This window comes from Sebastes fasciatus, chromosome 1, assembly GCF_043250625.1.
Source record: "Sebastes fasciatus isolate fSebFas1 chromosome 1, fSebFas1.pri, whole genome shotgun sequence".
NCBI classification, from domain to species: Eukaryota; Metazoa; Chordata; class Actinopteri; order Perciformes; family Sebastidae; genus Sebastes; species Sebastes fasciatus.
In genome coordinates this window covers 16257598-16274625 of record NC_133795.1, presented here as the reverse complement: position 1 = coordinate 16274625, position 17028 = coordinate 16257598, and the positions used below count along the sequence as shown (strand labels likewise).

The following is a 17028-nucleotide window of genomic DNA, read 5'->3' as shown; positions in this document are numbered from 1 at the left end:
TTCATCTTAGTTTAGTGTGTTAGCGTGCTAACATTTGCTAATTAGCAGTAAACACAAAGTAGAGCTGAGGCTGATGGGAATGTCATTCCTTTTGCAGATATTTCATCGTAAAGCAATGTATTACACACATTGACCTGATGGTGGCGCTAGAGAGCGAGTCAGAGGATCACCACAGTTATTACCGTTCATTTCGATGGGAACATGAATGTCTGAACCTAATTCCATGGCAATCCATCCCATAACAGTCGACAGACAGACATCCTCATCCCTAGAGCCATGCGTGGCTAAAACATATTGGTGTTGAATCTCAGATGTCATATCGGCATTACTATCGATACATTTCAAATGATTCACAGCCTACATACTCAAAACCTATGATGCATGCCATCTGCACAGTCGCCATAAATGATTATAAATGGGTCCAGTAAAGCCGACCAGCTACATCTAGTTATTTTCTGTCCTCCTTAATTTGATTGCCGTCTCGTTCTCTGCTGTAACTGCCCGGGCTGATAAGTGGATGTGTGGATTTTCTAGTGACTAGCGTCCATCTCGCTGCAAGTCTGCGATGCTGATGCTGCTGCTGCTGCTGCTGCGGAGAGGCAGGTTTTCATCTCGGCAGCCTGCTCCATACTGAGAGAGAGAGAGAGAAATGAGAGATTACGGTCCTGCCTGCGTCTCTCAATCTAGGTCACAGAGCATCAGGGGGCAATACGCCTGGCTCATTTAGCCTGTGAGTCACACTGGGCCAGTACTGCTGCTGGGGATCTCTCTCTCTCCCACCCACCCTGACACCACCACTGCCTTCTCTCTATCTGTCAGGCTGCTGTTAGTCAATGATTTACTTATTGACAACAATCAATGAAAAGACCAAAAACAACAATGCATTTGTCCGTCTTTCAGTGCATTTCAGCTTCACAACCTCATCTGTGGCACTCAGCCTCAAGCCTATTTATTCCTAAAAAGTTCATTTAAAAAAAAAAAAAAAAAATGTATTTCCTAAAACAGCTGGGCACTGAAGTTTCTACCAAACATTACTCAAAGAAGAGTTAATAGTGCATTTGTTAGGGATTTTTCAGCTGTGGATTAATATACAGTTAGTGCACTAGTGAGTATTTATGGAAGCTGGATGATGTATGTAGGATCTAGAGCTGAAAGTCAAATCAGAAACCAATTTGATCAATTTGTTGTTGTCATTTTCTTAGCAAATTGCCAAACATTCGCCAGTTTCCGCCAAGCCCCCAGGAAGTGCGCTGGGCTGTGAAGCAAATTTTTGTAGTGACCCAGCGATGGTACTACAACTTCTGTGTCCGTCATGTGATGCCATTGGGCCCAAAAAGACTTTTTCCCATAGACTTACATTGGGAAAGAGACATCTGTAAATTGGCGGATAATTTCTTTCTTTGAGGTAAATCAACTTCCCAGTACGAACACTTGAATAGTCCTTATTTAAATAATTAGGTCCTAAAAGTTGTAAAATGCACTCATAGCCAAATCCAGAGTTATTTCTCCTTTTCCGTTCATGTGAATGAGCCCCAGACCGCGGGCCGGAGCGAGGGCTGGGAGGCGGAGTTAAAGGAACTGCTACTGCGCCTGCTCTATGGGCCCAATGGATGCGGAAGATTGCAGGATGATCCGGGTACTTTATCACTCGGCAGTAGAGCCATTTTGGCTTCATGGTGCCACTGAGCAACTCTCATAGGAATGAACGGGAGCCCGCCTACAACGCTGTATCCAGTTCTCTTTATACATCCATGGTTTCCGCTTCTGAAGTGTGAGGATTTGATGCTTTTCACTGTCATAGTGAACTGAACAGAGTGTTACAGGTATGACGTATTTTTGTAGGCCAACCTAGAAGTTAGCATCACACCGGTTCCCTTGAACAAGAAGCCATTGGGTAGCTAGTAAAAAGTGCTCAACGTGATGACGTTAAATAGTCTCATTTAGCCACTTGTTAGAAACTGTCTTTTTTAAAACATGTAAAATCTTCAAAATTCATGAGTGGCGTATTTATTGATGTATTTTATGTCGTAGAACAAAACTTTAAAATCTTTTACATTTCTGTTAACCACAGACCTTATTTCAGGCATCTAACCAAAAACCCATTCAAAAAACCTGTTGACCAGACCGGCATTGCATCATCGCTAAGGCCGCGCCCCCTTTTGGGTGAAAGAAATGTGCTGTCACATATGGAGGGAAACGGGAAGTTGCAGAAAAGCTGTTGTGTAGTGGGTTAATAATGATGGATAAGAGGAATAAGCTTTTTCAGTCCTCTGGATCTGTTGATAGGATCATTTCATTGCTGGTTTTGATCAAAAATTAAATTGTATCCAAATGTATCCTGTAGGGCTGATGGGCTGGAAAACACTGCCTGTGTGTGTGCACACATATGTGTTGCCACACTTATGCAAGCAGTTATTCATGCATGTGTGTTTACACGCAGCACTGACAGGACAGGAAGGATCTATTTAAAAGCTCATTAACTGTTATAGAGGAGATGCACTCTGATCTCCAGCCAGCGCTCAAGGCCACAGACTTGGTTTTACACCACAGAAAAGATGGACTCTTCTGCCACCCATGTCGCACAGAAACACAACAGGATTTTTTTTATGTTTTGAGTATTATATAACACCTTATGTGTCTAATTTCACAGCGCACACAGACCAAAACACACAAGCCTTGTGTACAAAAAAGACTGAATAATTTAGATGAGACTTGAGCGGACATCTCTGCACAGACACGCACTGTTAGCTGGGTAGCTGAACCACCTCACTTTCAAGTCCACGGTGAACTGCAGGTGGGCTTTCAACCTCTTCTGGCTTTAAAGCTGTGCTTCACTAAACCTTCTAGCAATTCAAATCAACTTTCCTCTGATCTGTTTGTTCTCTTACTTTTTCAGCTTGTAGCTAAAAGCGCAAAGAGATGACAGTGGTGGAGGGAGAGGAGTGAGTAGTGGTCAGGTCACTGTGCTGTTCACTGAATTATTTAATAATGCCAAGTGGAAGTAGCTGCAGTCAGCACGTGCTTCAGACTCTGCAAACCAGAGAGTCCATTGCTATTTAATCCAAGTTTATTTCTAGCAGATATGTTACTTTCTACTTTCTGTCAACATACCGAGCTCACTTCTACTGTTATTTGTGAGTTGTGCAAATGAACAAGGGTCACAAGAAATTATTATTTTGATTGTCAGTGCGCTAATACCGGTCATATAATCGGGCTGAAGCGAAACGGACAAAAAATAAATCGCCAACTATTTTGATAAACGTTTAAATCCTTTTATCAAGTAAAAATGTCAAACATTCTCTGGCTCCAGCTTCTCCAAGTTTAGGATTTTCTGCTTTCTTCTGTTTTATAGAGGACCTATTATGTTTATTTTCAGGTGCATACTTGTATTTTGGGTTTCTACTAGAACATGTTTACATGTTTTAATGTTAAAAAACCCCAGAAAAGCCCTATCTGCTCTGATTGGTCAGCTTGCCCAGTCTGTTGTGATTGGTCAACCGAATCAAACTCTTCGGGCTACGCTCCAGCTCCTCGCTAACTATCTTTGTTTGAGGACGTGCCAAACTATCCGCTAGGCAGGTATTATGCAAATGTGTTACTTGGTGACATCACCATGTTACGGAAGAGAAGGCGGGACTTCAAGCAAGGTGTTTCAGGCAGTTCAGGAGCAGTGTTTCTCTGGGGGACAGTAACTCCCTTTGGCGTGGGCTTTGGGCTTTGTAACTTTGCACAAAAAAACTACATAACACACTAAAGGAAAGGGAAAAAGCACAAAATCATAATAGGTCCTCTTTAAACCATATATTTGAAGACGTCACCTTGTGTGCTCTGGGAACTTGTGAGGGACATCTTCCACTATTGTCTGATTTGATTACTCAAATAAATGATTAATCAATGATAAAAATATAATTGTTTGTTGAAGTTATCAAAAGTTCCTGCAGCCCAAGGTGACATCTTCCTATTGCTTGTTTTATCCGACCAACGGTCCAAAACCCAAATATATTCATTTAACAATGACAAAAGAACTGACTTCAATGACTTCATTGATTTGTTGTTGATTACTGTAAATTGATTGATAAACAGCTTCCTTCTGTAATTATATTTAATCTCAATCCTCATTTCTTAGTTGCTTCATAATGCATTTCATGTGATCATCACATGGTGCCGGCCTGTATCATCACCATGGTTTTACACCTCATGTTCCCTCATGTAGCACCACATGGACCTGGTTGCTATGGACACGGCCCATGTGGTGCCCCCACGCCCTGCTCCCAACCCTCCGCTTACACACACACACTTTTACTTTGTGAATTTCTCCATAAAGCCTTTCCAGATTAGAACGGCCATATGTCGGAGCCGCTCGTACGTACAGTAACACAATTGAATGCTCTGCTAAGCTGTTAAAACCATTACAGAGGAAACATGAGGTTTCTGCCCCCCTGTCATAACTCAAGCTGTGCTTCGCCAAAAGCTGCTCCAAATGTGGTGGAGATATGTAGCTGTCTCTTGCCTGAATTTGGAGGAAAATACAACATTGTGTATCCTTTTCAGCCCCCAGTATCCCATAAAGCATAGCATGCAGGTCAAGGCATCCAGGCGATCCTTATCAACCCATGAAGTCAGACAATATGTGACCCTGTTGTATTTTCTTGGTATCTCAGCTCAGGTAGTCATTAATTGAACATAATAATATTGTCATAATAAAACTCACTGACGTCCTATGATGAGTTGATGAGGTGGACCAACGGTAATTTTGACGGTGCCCCATCCACAGACCATAACCCCGGCCCACCCTACCTGACACCTCTGACCTGGAACAAGAACTGATATTAATATCAAGTACTTTTTCTACTGGACTTTAAGGCTGCACTTTTAATCAAAATTGTATTAAAAGTCGCAATATGGCCTACTGCAATTTTCAAATCACAATTTTAACGCCACTAATTTTTGGAATGCATTGACGCAACTTGTGATTTTTAGGTTGTAGCGGGCTCTGTTTTAAAGCTAGAGTGAAGATCATGGGAATCATATGAAACTAGAAAAAAACCTAAGGAACCCATTGGTACCAACCATGTCATACTAGCTTTTCATGAAGAAGGCTAAATAACGCTACAAACTTATGCAAAATTTTGGCGAGGAAAAACTGACATGGCTCTGACCTCAAGATATGTGAATGAAAATGGGTTCTATGGGTACCCACAAGTCTCCCCTTTACAGACATGCCCACTTTATGATAATCACATGCAGTTTAGGGCAAGTCATAGACAAGTCAGCACACTGACGCACTGACAGCTGTTGTTGCCTGTTGGGCTTGAGTTTGCCATGTTATGATTTGAGCATATTTTTTATGCTAAATGCAGTACCTGTGAGGGTTTCTGGACAATATTTTTGATTGTTTTGTGTTGTTAATTGATTTAAAATATAAATACATACATACATTTGCATATTTGCCCACTCCCATCTTGATAAGAGTATTCAATACTTGACAAATCTCCCTTTGAGGTACATTTTGAACCGATAACAAATGTCATTAATTTGCAATTAATCACGATTAACTATTTTAATTGATCGACAGCCTTACATTTAACATTTAAAATTTAATATTGTGGTGCTGCAGAGAATTCCTGGCCGACATCATATTCTACAGACTTAAGCAAACCTCTTTGTTTGGTACAGATCCCTGCAAAAATCACACCATAATCATTTTAATATGTTTTTCAATGAAAATGAGAATAATGATGTAAAATTATCATTCCCTTTAATATCACAAATCATATTGCAATCAGTCTCAATTAGATATTTTTTAAAAATCGTGCAGCCCACTGGATTTATTTTATTGGACCTATATTGGATATACTGCATTATAAGTCTCTTGTTGAATTATAATCCAGGTTTTGTATTTTGTAAAAACTTTCCATTCATACTTTATGAATGCCTTTTCCTCCACCTATAGCTCTTGTTGTGGTTAGTTCACCCAGTTTTATTCTCCTCTTTAAATTTCCTCTATTGATGTTTCTCCCGTTTGTATGTCCTTATGTGCTGTGGTGTTTGTGAAGTTGTTTATCTCTTGTCTTTATAGATTGTTTGGGCAGGAACCATTGCTATTGTGGGCCCGTAAAGCAGCACATTGAGACATTGAATGTGGAAGTGGGTTGTACAAATAGACTTGACTTGACTTGACTTGACTGCAGCATCTGCTCACCAGATCACCTCCAGTGTCAGCGACAAAGAATAAAAGTCTCTTGAACTTTACAGGCAGCAATTTACACATTTTCTCCCATACACTAAGCTATCATCTAGTACTTTAAGTTGATAGTAATGGAAAAAAACAAAAAACATCACAGAATGTTCCTCTGCTTCAGAGACATCCATCACTTGTTTTACATAGTTGCTATGACCTCCTACTCACAGTGTTTCCTACCAGTGTGTAAATCCCACAGGAATATATGCTCTTGTAGGTGTTATGTTACAATTTGTAACAGCTTTGTCACTAAGTGTTGACGTGTGTGGGAAGTGTAGTGTGTCAGGTGTGTGAGCCACGCCTTCCTCTTTCATTCAGCCAGAGGAGAAACATCGGAAAACCGGAGGTGGAAGGGAGGGACTGGCTGAGTCACTTCTTCTTTTCAGTTAACTCGCTGCACTACTTTGCTCTTCTGCTGTGTCGCCCCTGTTATTACTTCTACTGGCCCTTAAGGCCAGTGTGTCTGTGTGTATGTGTGTGTGTGTGTGATGTCGTCACTCCCTGTCAGAGTTGAGTTTAAGGAGTGTGTGGAGTGAAACATGAATCACTCTGTTACCTGAGTTAGCCGCACCCTGCCTGCTACTCCAGAGGGAGAAAACCACTTTAGACCTGCAGAGAAAATGTGTGTGCGTGTGCGTGTGTGTGTGTGTGCGTGCGTGCGTGCGTGTGTGTGTGTGTCTGTTTGTGTGTGTTAGGGCTTTAGGCTTTTTTAAAGCAGTTATTTCACTCACTGATGCCGGTAATACCAGTTTTATTGTCTGAGTCAATATATGTTCATGTATGTCTTCTCCTTACGAACTATATTTTTCGAGGGAAATGTCTTTATTCTTTGATTTTGGGTATTAAAAAAAAAAAAAAAATATTGCCTGACTATGACTGATATATTTGACTTCAGGACATCTCTGACTACATACATGCTGAAAATCAAACATTTTTACTGTATCAGTCTAGATATTTTCCAAAGTAAAAGTCCCTAGAAGTGTATGATTCAACTTTTTCCCACGGTCTAATGTTAAAAAAGTTAACAAAAATCGCAATAAATCATAATATCGAATCACAATACTTGTAGAACGGCAATACCTAAAAATCGCAATACATATCAAATCAGCACCCAAGTATCGGGATTGTATAGAATTGGGAGATAGGTGAATCGTCTTAGCGCTAATAATGATGGTGAAAGAATAACTAGATTAGATTCAACTTGTCATTGCACAGAGAACGGGTACTAAGACAGCAAAATGCAGTTTAGTGTATTATACATATATAGTGTATAGTACATAATGTTTAGAGGTAATTAACATAATAAATATAATAGACAGTAAGGGGTGGATATGAATACACTGGAGGAGGGCAAACAGTCTGCGGGTGGGGTGAAAGGTGTCCATGACGATGCTGCAGACACCGCTTGCACTGGACAGCCTCGATGGCAGGAAGTGGAGAACCGGTGATGCGTTGGGCAGTTTTCACCACCCCTCTGCAGTGCTTTCTGGTCCGAGACAGAGCAGTCGCCATAACATACTGTGATCATGGATGTATAAAGAGAACTGGATACAGCGTTGGAGGCGGGCTCCCGTTCATTCCTATGAGAGTTGCTCAGTGGTGCATGAAGCCAAAATGGCTCGACTGCCAACAGATAAAGTACCCGGATCATCTGGCGATCTTCCGCATCCATTGGGCCCATAGAGCAGGCGCAGTAGCATTTCCTTTAAGTCTGCCTCCCAGCCTCGGTCTGGTTCTCATTCACATGAACGGAGGAAGGAAAATAACTCTGGATTCAGCTATTAGTGCATTTTACAACTTTTAAGACCTAATGATTTAAATAAGGGCTGTTCAAGTGTTCATAATGGGAAGTTGATTTACCTCAAAAAGAATTATCCGCAGATTTACTGATGTCCCTTTCCCGATGTAAGTCTATGGGAAGAAGTCTTTTTGGGCCCAATGGCATCACGTGCTGGACACCGAAGTTGTAGTACCGCCGTTTGGCCACTATGAAAATTTGCTTCACGGCATGGGGGCTTTGTCTGTGATGCAGTTGGTGAGGATGCTCTCGATGGTGCAGCGTTAGAAGTTCACCAGAATCAGATGGAAACAGATGGACCTTCTTCAGTATTCCTAGGAAGAGGAGATGCTGGTGAGCCTTCTTGACCAGGGTTTGAAGTGTTGAGCAATGAGCTCTTTAGTCTTCTTGGTGTTGGCCAGGTTTTTGTCAGGCTGACAGGTGATGGACCTGCTCCCTGTAGGCGGGCTCATCGTTGTTGTTGATGAAGTCAACCACCGTTGTGTTGTCTGATAATGGTGTTGGAACCATGTACAGGCGTGCAGCTGTAGGTGAAGAGAGAGTAGAGGAGAGGACTCAGCACACAGCACTGTGGGATGCTGGTATTCAGGGTGCTCAGGGGCTTAATAAAGTTTTCGGTGTGGTCTACACTATCACCCTAAAAGTCAGTCAAACATTTACCTGCCTGTTCTTGTTGACATGCTTGCAGTCCTGTATCAACATGCACACTGCTTCACAAGCAGACAGCAAGTATACACATGCATAGACACACACCTGTCATGCCACATACGTAGATGATTAGTTCCTAAATGTAGTCAAACCACTCTTCATTTTGACTATATTCTACACAATGACCTTAATTGAGAGCACCGTTTGTTATGTGGTGGTTTACTCTCTTATTTTCCTACCAAAACAAAAAATATAGCTGGATTTACTTTTGCCAGCTCAGCAGGAAAACTCTATCGAAGGACGTAAGATTGAATACTGGAGAACGTGACATCATCCTCACAGGAAACACGTATGTGTGTCTGAAAGAGAGAGCGATGATATGCACATCCAGCATTATGTTTAACAGTAAATTATGTCAGACATGTTCAGGTGTTTGTTGTGTGTCGTGTAGTTGTGGTCAGGCTGGTGTGTGTGGTCACAGTGAGTGGGTGATCTTTGGCTGAGGGAGATGCTCGGCCTGCTGGTAAGAGGAGGCAGCTGGGAGGTTTCAGTGGGGTGTTTGTTCACAGATACAAATGAACCAGATCTTTGGGCTTCATGAAAATAACACACTTGATCAACAAATACAAAGATGGCACAGTACCAAACAGAGGGGACCCACATTTCATTCTTTGTTTTGGTACTTTGTATGTTAGCCTCTTGTCACATAACCAAAGTCCAGATTTTAACTGACTTAATACATCTGACTTGGAAGTGGTGTTGTGTGGCATCTTCAATCCTTGTAGAAATGGTCTGTTTTCTGTGAGATAACAGCTGGAAGTCCCTGTTTCCCCCGTAATATTTGAACATGCATGGATCATTTTCGGCGAGCAGGTGTCGACATGTGTTTAATCTGTTATCCTGAGAAAACAGCTGAGTGAGATGCGATGAGGGAGAAGGAAAAAGCAGGGAAAGAGAATAGAGGTCGGTAGCTAATTACTATTCAGACGGAGTGCCTGTGGGGTAGACGGAGAGAGCAGTCTCGCTGCTATTCAAATAATCCGAGGCTAGCGAGTGTGAGAGCCGGGAGAAGGCACAGCTTTGATGTCTCTCTCTCTCTCTACACATTGTGGAAAAATAAAACACACGCTCCGAGCTGAAAGAATCTTCTTCACCGATGCATTTGTCAAACCGAGACGAAAGAGGAGAGCTGCGGCGACTTCGTGCAAAGCCCGACTGTCACTGAAATGGTTTGATTGTGACCTCCACCATCAGGACAGACGTGACTGGGTCACTGTGAGGAAGTGGGTTAACGAGTGAGGCCTTCGTCACCTCGGCGGAGCCATGCATTGCCTCATAAGCAGATCTCTTTGACTGTTTGAGTGTAAATTGTGAGCAGACAGGAGCAGATTCTCGTCTTAGGTTTTAAATGATAATAATAATAATAATAAAGCACTTTTCATACATAAGATACAGCATTAAATAAAAGTAGGAGATATAATAAAGTAGAGGTCGACCAATTGTGGATTTTTAAAGGCTTATATACATACTTGTCAACCCTCACGATTTCCTCCCGGAAAAAAGGGATTTTATATCGCTTTGACGATATATATCAAATTATTGCCCAGCCCTAATTGTCGGGGTACGGAGGATCCTATAGTGTGCAATTTCATTTCATGAATGGATGATTACGTGGCTGGATTATTTGAAAGAGATAACGTGAAATTGGTCAACAAGTTAAAGTGACAGTGAATGATTTATTTTCCTCCCTGTCTGCCTGTCTTGTATCCTGGACAAAGAGCTGATAGTGTTGCGCTATATTTTCGAGAGATAACTTTTCTCTCTCCCTCTACCTTGACTTTGTGTATGGATCCTCCATGTAAAACGGTGATGTACTGTACGTCGCAGTGTGACCGGTCACTATCAGAGCCCAGTTCCACCGATAACGTTAGTTTGTAAAATGTCCTATCGGCTCCGATCTCAGTTATAAAGGCTTCTCTCATTTTTCTCATATTCCAGTTGCCAGTTTGGCCACATTTTCATTTCCTGTCTGATATTATGCAGCTCTGTTCACCTGCAGTTCACTGATCAGATGCACTTCTTTAACTCTTCAGCTTCCTCTGCTGGAGCCTGGATCTGATGATGCAACCATAAAAAACAGATGAATTTCAAATCATCCAGATGGAAGAGTGATTACTTTGAGATTCATTTACTGCCACACCAGCCCCTCCCCCATCACCAACTCCACCCCCCCCCTCCCTCTCTCCCTCTCCCTCTCTCTCCCTTCCTCTTTTTCTCTTTCTGCAGAGAAACTGCCTGTTCACATGAGCTAAAAATAAATCATGTGACTGAGCGAGGCCAACTGTACCGTTCATGCATTACTTATGGAAGTGTTTGCTTTTCTTCCCTTTTCTGAAAAAAGCGTCCCAGAGTAGATATAGTGTTGGAGTGGGCTCTCAGGCGATGTCCTCCAAACATGAGCACTCTCATTTTGTGTCAGCTTCTCCTTTCGTGTGTCAGCAGTGTGGTGGTTTAACTGAGGAGATGTGCAATTTGCTGAAATATTTCTGGATCACATGATCTTCCTCTGCAGATGGAGTTTGCCAGTTGTTGTGGTACATTGTACAAATTTTTCTTTTTTTTAGCACTTTAAACCTGCAGTAGGTAGAATATTTTTGGCATCATTTGTCAAAAAATCCATATTAACCTTTCAGCATATTGTAATTCAAGTGTTCTGAGAGATAACTAGACTTCTGCACCTCCTCATGGCTCTGTTTTCAGGCTTTAGAAAATCTAGCCTGTGACGGGAGACTTTGACCAATCACAGGTCATTTCATTGAGAGAGCGTTCCTATTGGCTGTCCTTCGGTCATGTGACCGGAACTTGGCGTTCCTTCAACAGATTTCACAATGGCGGCGGCGTCAAAAACTTTCTAATTTTACAGCTAAACCATGCACTACAAGATGATTCTGAAAACATTTGAGGCGAGAAATAGGCATTACAGTAACAGAATATTGATTCATATTTGATCAGCGCGGCCTAGTTTGACCGTTTGTTCGGAGTTCGTGAGTGATTGACAGCCGGCTCTCATAGACAGCAGCTGGACAGCAGACCTCAGATCAGCTCTTATTGCATATTTTCCTCCGGTATGTGAAATCTTGCAGATGCTGTTAGGAGCACCGGAGGACACAGAGGCACATGATTTTTTTCAGGTTACCTGTTTCATGTACTACTGTCACGATATAGCGACCGTTTTATAAGAATAACTTTTTAAAATCATATTTGCTCCAATCTCACCTACTTCAGCTTTAAGGACATTAATGTTTGTTTAAAATTTGAAATTGAGAGTTCATTCTTGTCTAAACTGTTTGATAGTGTGACGGCTCATGTTTTCTGAAAAAAACATCCGTGGCAGACAGCTTCAACCTTTCATCACTGTGCGTCTCAGCAGCCTAATTTTTTAATCAGGGATTAACTCTCGGAGCTCCAAGAGATGATACAACTACAGAAGAGTCAATGCTGGTCACAAAATGGGATCACCTGCCAGACTGGCCAATATCATACAGAGTGGAAACAACCCAGGGTTATTACACAGACAAGGGCTGTCCTCTCTTAGTTGATTAGTCCACTAATCTGTCATTTGGTCTTGGTCGACTAAGATTTCTTCAGTCGATTAGTCTTTCTTTCAGGCTTTTTTCATGCTGAATGTCTTATTTTTAAGAAACTTATGAGCACATCTCTGGTAAACACAAGGTTTAAAGTGGTGCTTTTGTGTGATTCTTTGTTGAGAAACTCAGTTTTGCAGATCTGTCGATTAATTCCACCAATCGATCAGTCGACAAAATCGTATGAGTGTTAATCGACAAAGAATTTCTTTGGTCGAGGACAGCACTAACACAGACAGCGGAAGGCTTATTTAGTTTTCTATTTTGACTTTTTTAAACAGGACTTTCTCATTCTTACACATTCTATAAGTCGCTGTGTTATCGAGTCAGTCTTCATGATGAAGAGGAGGTTTGAGAGCGTCCGAGGGCAGCCATACTGAATGAATCATCACTGCTCAAAAACAGTTACTAGAAAAATGAGTGCAGGCTCTCCAGATTGATTTTTAGTACGTGTCTGAGAATCTGTCAGCTTTGCCCACAGAGGAATTTGGCAGAGTCGCTGCATCACTGCAGGGCCAGCGGAGAAACTCAGTTGGCCTGTGTTTAGTCTGGTGGGGTGGAGGAAGATGCAGATGGGCTGTCGGCGGGGGGGGGGGGGGGGGGGGGGGGGGGGGAGTAGGGACATCTCGCTCTTCTACTGGAGATTCCTCCTCTTCTGTCCTATGGAAGCACCCTCACTCACCACCTCTCTCACTTCCTCCTCCGTGCACTCATCGTTTTCCCGTTTTATCTCTGTGTGTCTCCCACCTTTCTCATCTTCAGCTTAATGCCTCTCTGTTTTCACTCTGCGTCTCTGAATCATCCCATCTCTTGCCCACGCTTCCGTACGTTTCCAAATTTAGCCCTGTTTTGTTTTTCCCATCGAGTGTCGTGCTTGAGGCTGGAACAGAGCCACAGCTTTGACGCCCTCAGCCATCTCTGGAGATTACTGCAACAACTGTGTGCATCCATCTGTGTTTTCCACCTTCTCCTTTACAAAGTTTTGTTTTTATTTTACCTGTCTGTTGCTCTATCACCACTGTTGTGTTTGACGATGTGGTGATGGACCACATTCAGACACATCAGAGACCGTAGATCAGTCCAGAAGTGTTCAGTGTATTAACAAACTATAAAATGATGTCACCTGGTCCTTACCAAAGCATTAGTCATTTTTAGGGTCTTTTTTTACTCATAAAATTACACATTTTTTCAAGCATATAGAAATATCTGTTTTTCCAGAATGGAAAAAAGACTGCTACTAAAACGTTGAATGTTAGTTTCTGTTGACAATGCAAGTGAACTGATGTTTATTCTAATCCTATTAAATATAAGTTGACTTGCCCAGTCTGTCAGTGAAGTCACTCTTCTTCTCTGTGGTCTTTTACAGGTGATATTACACAGAAGGGCTATGAGAAGAAAAAGACCAAACTTCTGGCTCCCTACTTCATCCATACTCCAGGTAAATAACGGTGTATCCCCCTATCTCTCTTTCATTTTCTTCTCTGGTTATACACAAAATAATATGTGTCATATGTCACGCTTAAACTTACCAAAGAAAGAAATGTGATCAGTTTTTATCTAGTATGACTCTGATTTGAATTGATTTTCAGTGTCTTATTGCCATTACTCACGCTGCGTTTCAAATCACATACTTTTTCTTTTTACTTTTAGTACGTACTGCAGCTGCCCTTGCAAAGTACAGTATGCAGTATGCACACAATTGGGACATACTACTTCATCATAACATTGCGCCTTGAACTTTGACCCTCTTGCTCATACTGTATATCCGCTGCGAAGAGGACTGTGGGTCTGAATAAATAGAAAAGCATGCTGGCTTGTATACTGCAAAATGTGACCAGATGTAGTAGAACATCCTGGTATTTTTGGCATACTGCATTTGACATACTATGTACTAGGACATACTAAGGCTGCGTTTGAAATCGCATACTATGCACTACATACTCAGGTGTACTATCGTTCAACATACTTTTGTGTGAATAAACAGCAGTATGTATCTCTTCGGACGCACTGAGCAGCAATTTAGGTCATGTAACAAAAATGACGATTTGTGAGAATCAAAGTCTGAATTCATTTAAAATCTATATTACGCCTAGCAAAGTGAAATCTTATAACTACAGTTAAATTGAAGCGTTATTGATACAGAGCTGTCCACCAGCGTCTGTTATGAATGTTGTCGTCACTACCACATTGCATTGTGGGATATTTATGCTGCTGTAGTGTCCAGCGTTGCATACTGTAATATTTAATATGCAATTTGCATATTCTTGGTTCCATACTAAGGTTTCGGACATACTAAAATATCTGACATACTGTTTTAGGGTATTAAATAGCACGTTAGTATGGAATTTCGGACGCAACCTAAATCTTTTTCTGGCATATTAAATAGTATGGTAGTATGGGTATTGGAACGCACAATCAGTTATTCAAAATCCATGCTCTGCTTAATGTCACTACACATTTTATTTTAACATGCATGTCTTTTTATAACCGGTTATTTCAACCTCTGTAAATGTTGTATTTGATATATCAGTGCATTGCAGAATCATTTTTAGATGTAGATTGCAGTAAATGTTATGTAAATGGCTGTTTCTATACTGTAATGACACTGGTATTGTACATTAAGACAGGATAATGCTCACTGCTGCCTCCTAGTGGTACCATCTCTCTGCTAATCTCCCCTCATCCCTCTGATGGTGCATCACATATGATGATAAATTGTTAGTTGTATGAAAATGTGTTTACCTACTGGAGGCTCCATCTCTACTTGAAGAATCAAATGGATGCTTAACCAGGTAGCTAAAAATCTGGCTGATCATTAAGCTACTTCATTAAGTAATCTGAATGTTACAGTGTTCTTGTGATTAATGTATTTATAATGTATTGTTTATTGGGATTGGTTTGCATCTCCCTGTGACCTGATGTAGCAGGTTTTCATCCTGTATGCAGGCCTATTATGTGTTATATTACTTAGGGATGCACCGATCCGACTTTTTCAGTCCCGATAGCAATACCTGGGCTTTGGGTATCGGCCGATACCGAGTACCGATCCGATACCAGGGCTTATTTAATAAGCTGTATGCCTCACTATGTGGAAGTAACTGGGATCATTCTTTTATGTGTAAAGCTTGACTTAAACATCGCTTTCCTAACTTCGTAAAACAAAATGTAACAAATAAATACATAGATATACATTTACTGAATGGTTATTTATCGTTAAAATAATAAATCGTGCACCAGCAACTTGGTAAAGTATATAATGTATGATCCAGCTATTTGAGTCAGTATCTGATATCTGATATCTGATATCTGATATTGGTGCATCCCTGATATTAATATGATATTATACTAAGATATATATATAGTATATAATCATCTTCATTGCCTTCCTTTAAAAAAAAAAAAAGAAAAAAAAAATCACTCCTTGGTTCTTGAGATAAATATGGGAAAGACAAATAAAAGAAAATATATATAAAACTATGATTAAAAAAATATTAATAATAAGAAACACAAGAACAGGAAAATGTGCAGCACATCCCTAAATTAAAATCAAAAGTTAATCTAATGGCATGATAATTAAAATCAAAGCATTATCCACTTCCCTGTACCATGTCAGATATCCTGTAAAAGTTAAGTACATTGTTGTTCTCCAGAAAATTGCAGAAATTCTGCAAAACTTTTCACAAGTCCTCCATTTTAGTGACAGGGGAACTCCACAGCTTTCTTCTTTATTTTGTCTGTGAACAAGCTATCCATCGAAAGTTAATTACAGTTTACAGCTGACATCATCGGAGAAACAAGACAATAATACTATTGGGTCTCTAAACTACGGTGTACGGTCATAGACCTGCTCTATATATAAAGCGTCTTGAGATAACTTCTGTTGTGATTTGACGCTATACAAAAATAAATTGAATTGAATTGAATTGAATAAAGAAGATTCTCATGTGTTAATAATACTAATATTGATAAATACATGTTTGTTGTGTTTATTTGACAGTGGAGCCGCCCCGTCAGAATGACAGGCAGCCTCCTGCTCCCAGCTCCTCCTCCAGCCACGCCCATCCCCCCTCCAGCTCGTCCCGTTACCGAGAACGACGCTCCCGCAGGTCCCATCGCAGTGGAGGAACCAGGGATGACCGCTACAGATCAGGTCAGAACTCCAACATTAAAAAAACGACATTCAGCTTCACTTTTTCCCCCAAATGTACGACACCTCTGATCCACTGAGGACATATACAGTAGCTCCCTCTGATTAGCCTACATCCGCTTCACTTGTTGAGCCAGCCTGCTTTTAAGCTCAGACGCTGGGCTGTTTCAAAGGGACCAATTAAAGAAGTGTGTGTGTGTGTGTGTGTGTGTGTGTGTGTGTGTGTGTGTGTGTGTGAGACAGACGGCAGTGCAGCCCTGCAGCTGGGAAGCCCCTCAGTGAGGACCCTCAGTCTGTGAGAGCAGAGTGATGTCACTGCCTGGCTATGTGTGAGGAGAACAGGGGGGATACTGATCTGGAAGGGAAAACCTGACGCTGATGAGAACAAAGGAAAACAGAGCAGTAGAGTAGAAGTGAAAGAGCATGTGAGGACGATGTTAGAGTGTCTGTTAGCTGAGTTTCAGACAGTAAAAAGCATCCTCCCTACAGGCCCGTACCCTGCTGTTTCTTTCCTGCTTGCCCTCTCATGTGAAACACCCTCACACACTCC

The 17028-nt window shown here is 41.3% G+C and overlaps 1 protein-coding gene across 4 annotated transcripts in view; it reads left to right on the top strand.

Moving 5' to 3' along the window:
• dip2bb (disco-interacting protein 2 homolog Bb) overlaps positions 1 to 17028 on the top strand; it is a 47829-nt gene that overhangs the window by 6229 nt on the left and 24572 nt on the right. For all 4 annotated transcript variants that reach the window (XM_074633348.1, XM_074633333.1, XM_074633340.1 and 1 more), the window contains exons 2-3: positions 13698 to 13769; positions 16329 to 16481. In XM_074633348.1, coding sequence (XP_074489449.1) covers positions 13698 to 13769; positions 16329 to 16481 — 225 coding nt within the window. The remainder of the gene's footprint in view (positions 1 to 13697; positions 13770 to 16328; positions 16482 to 17028) is intronic.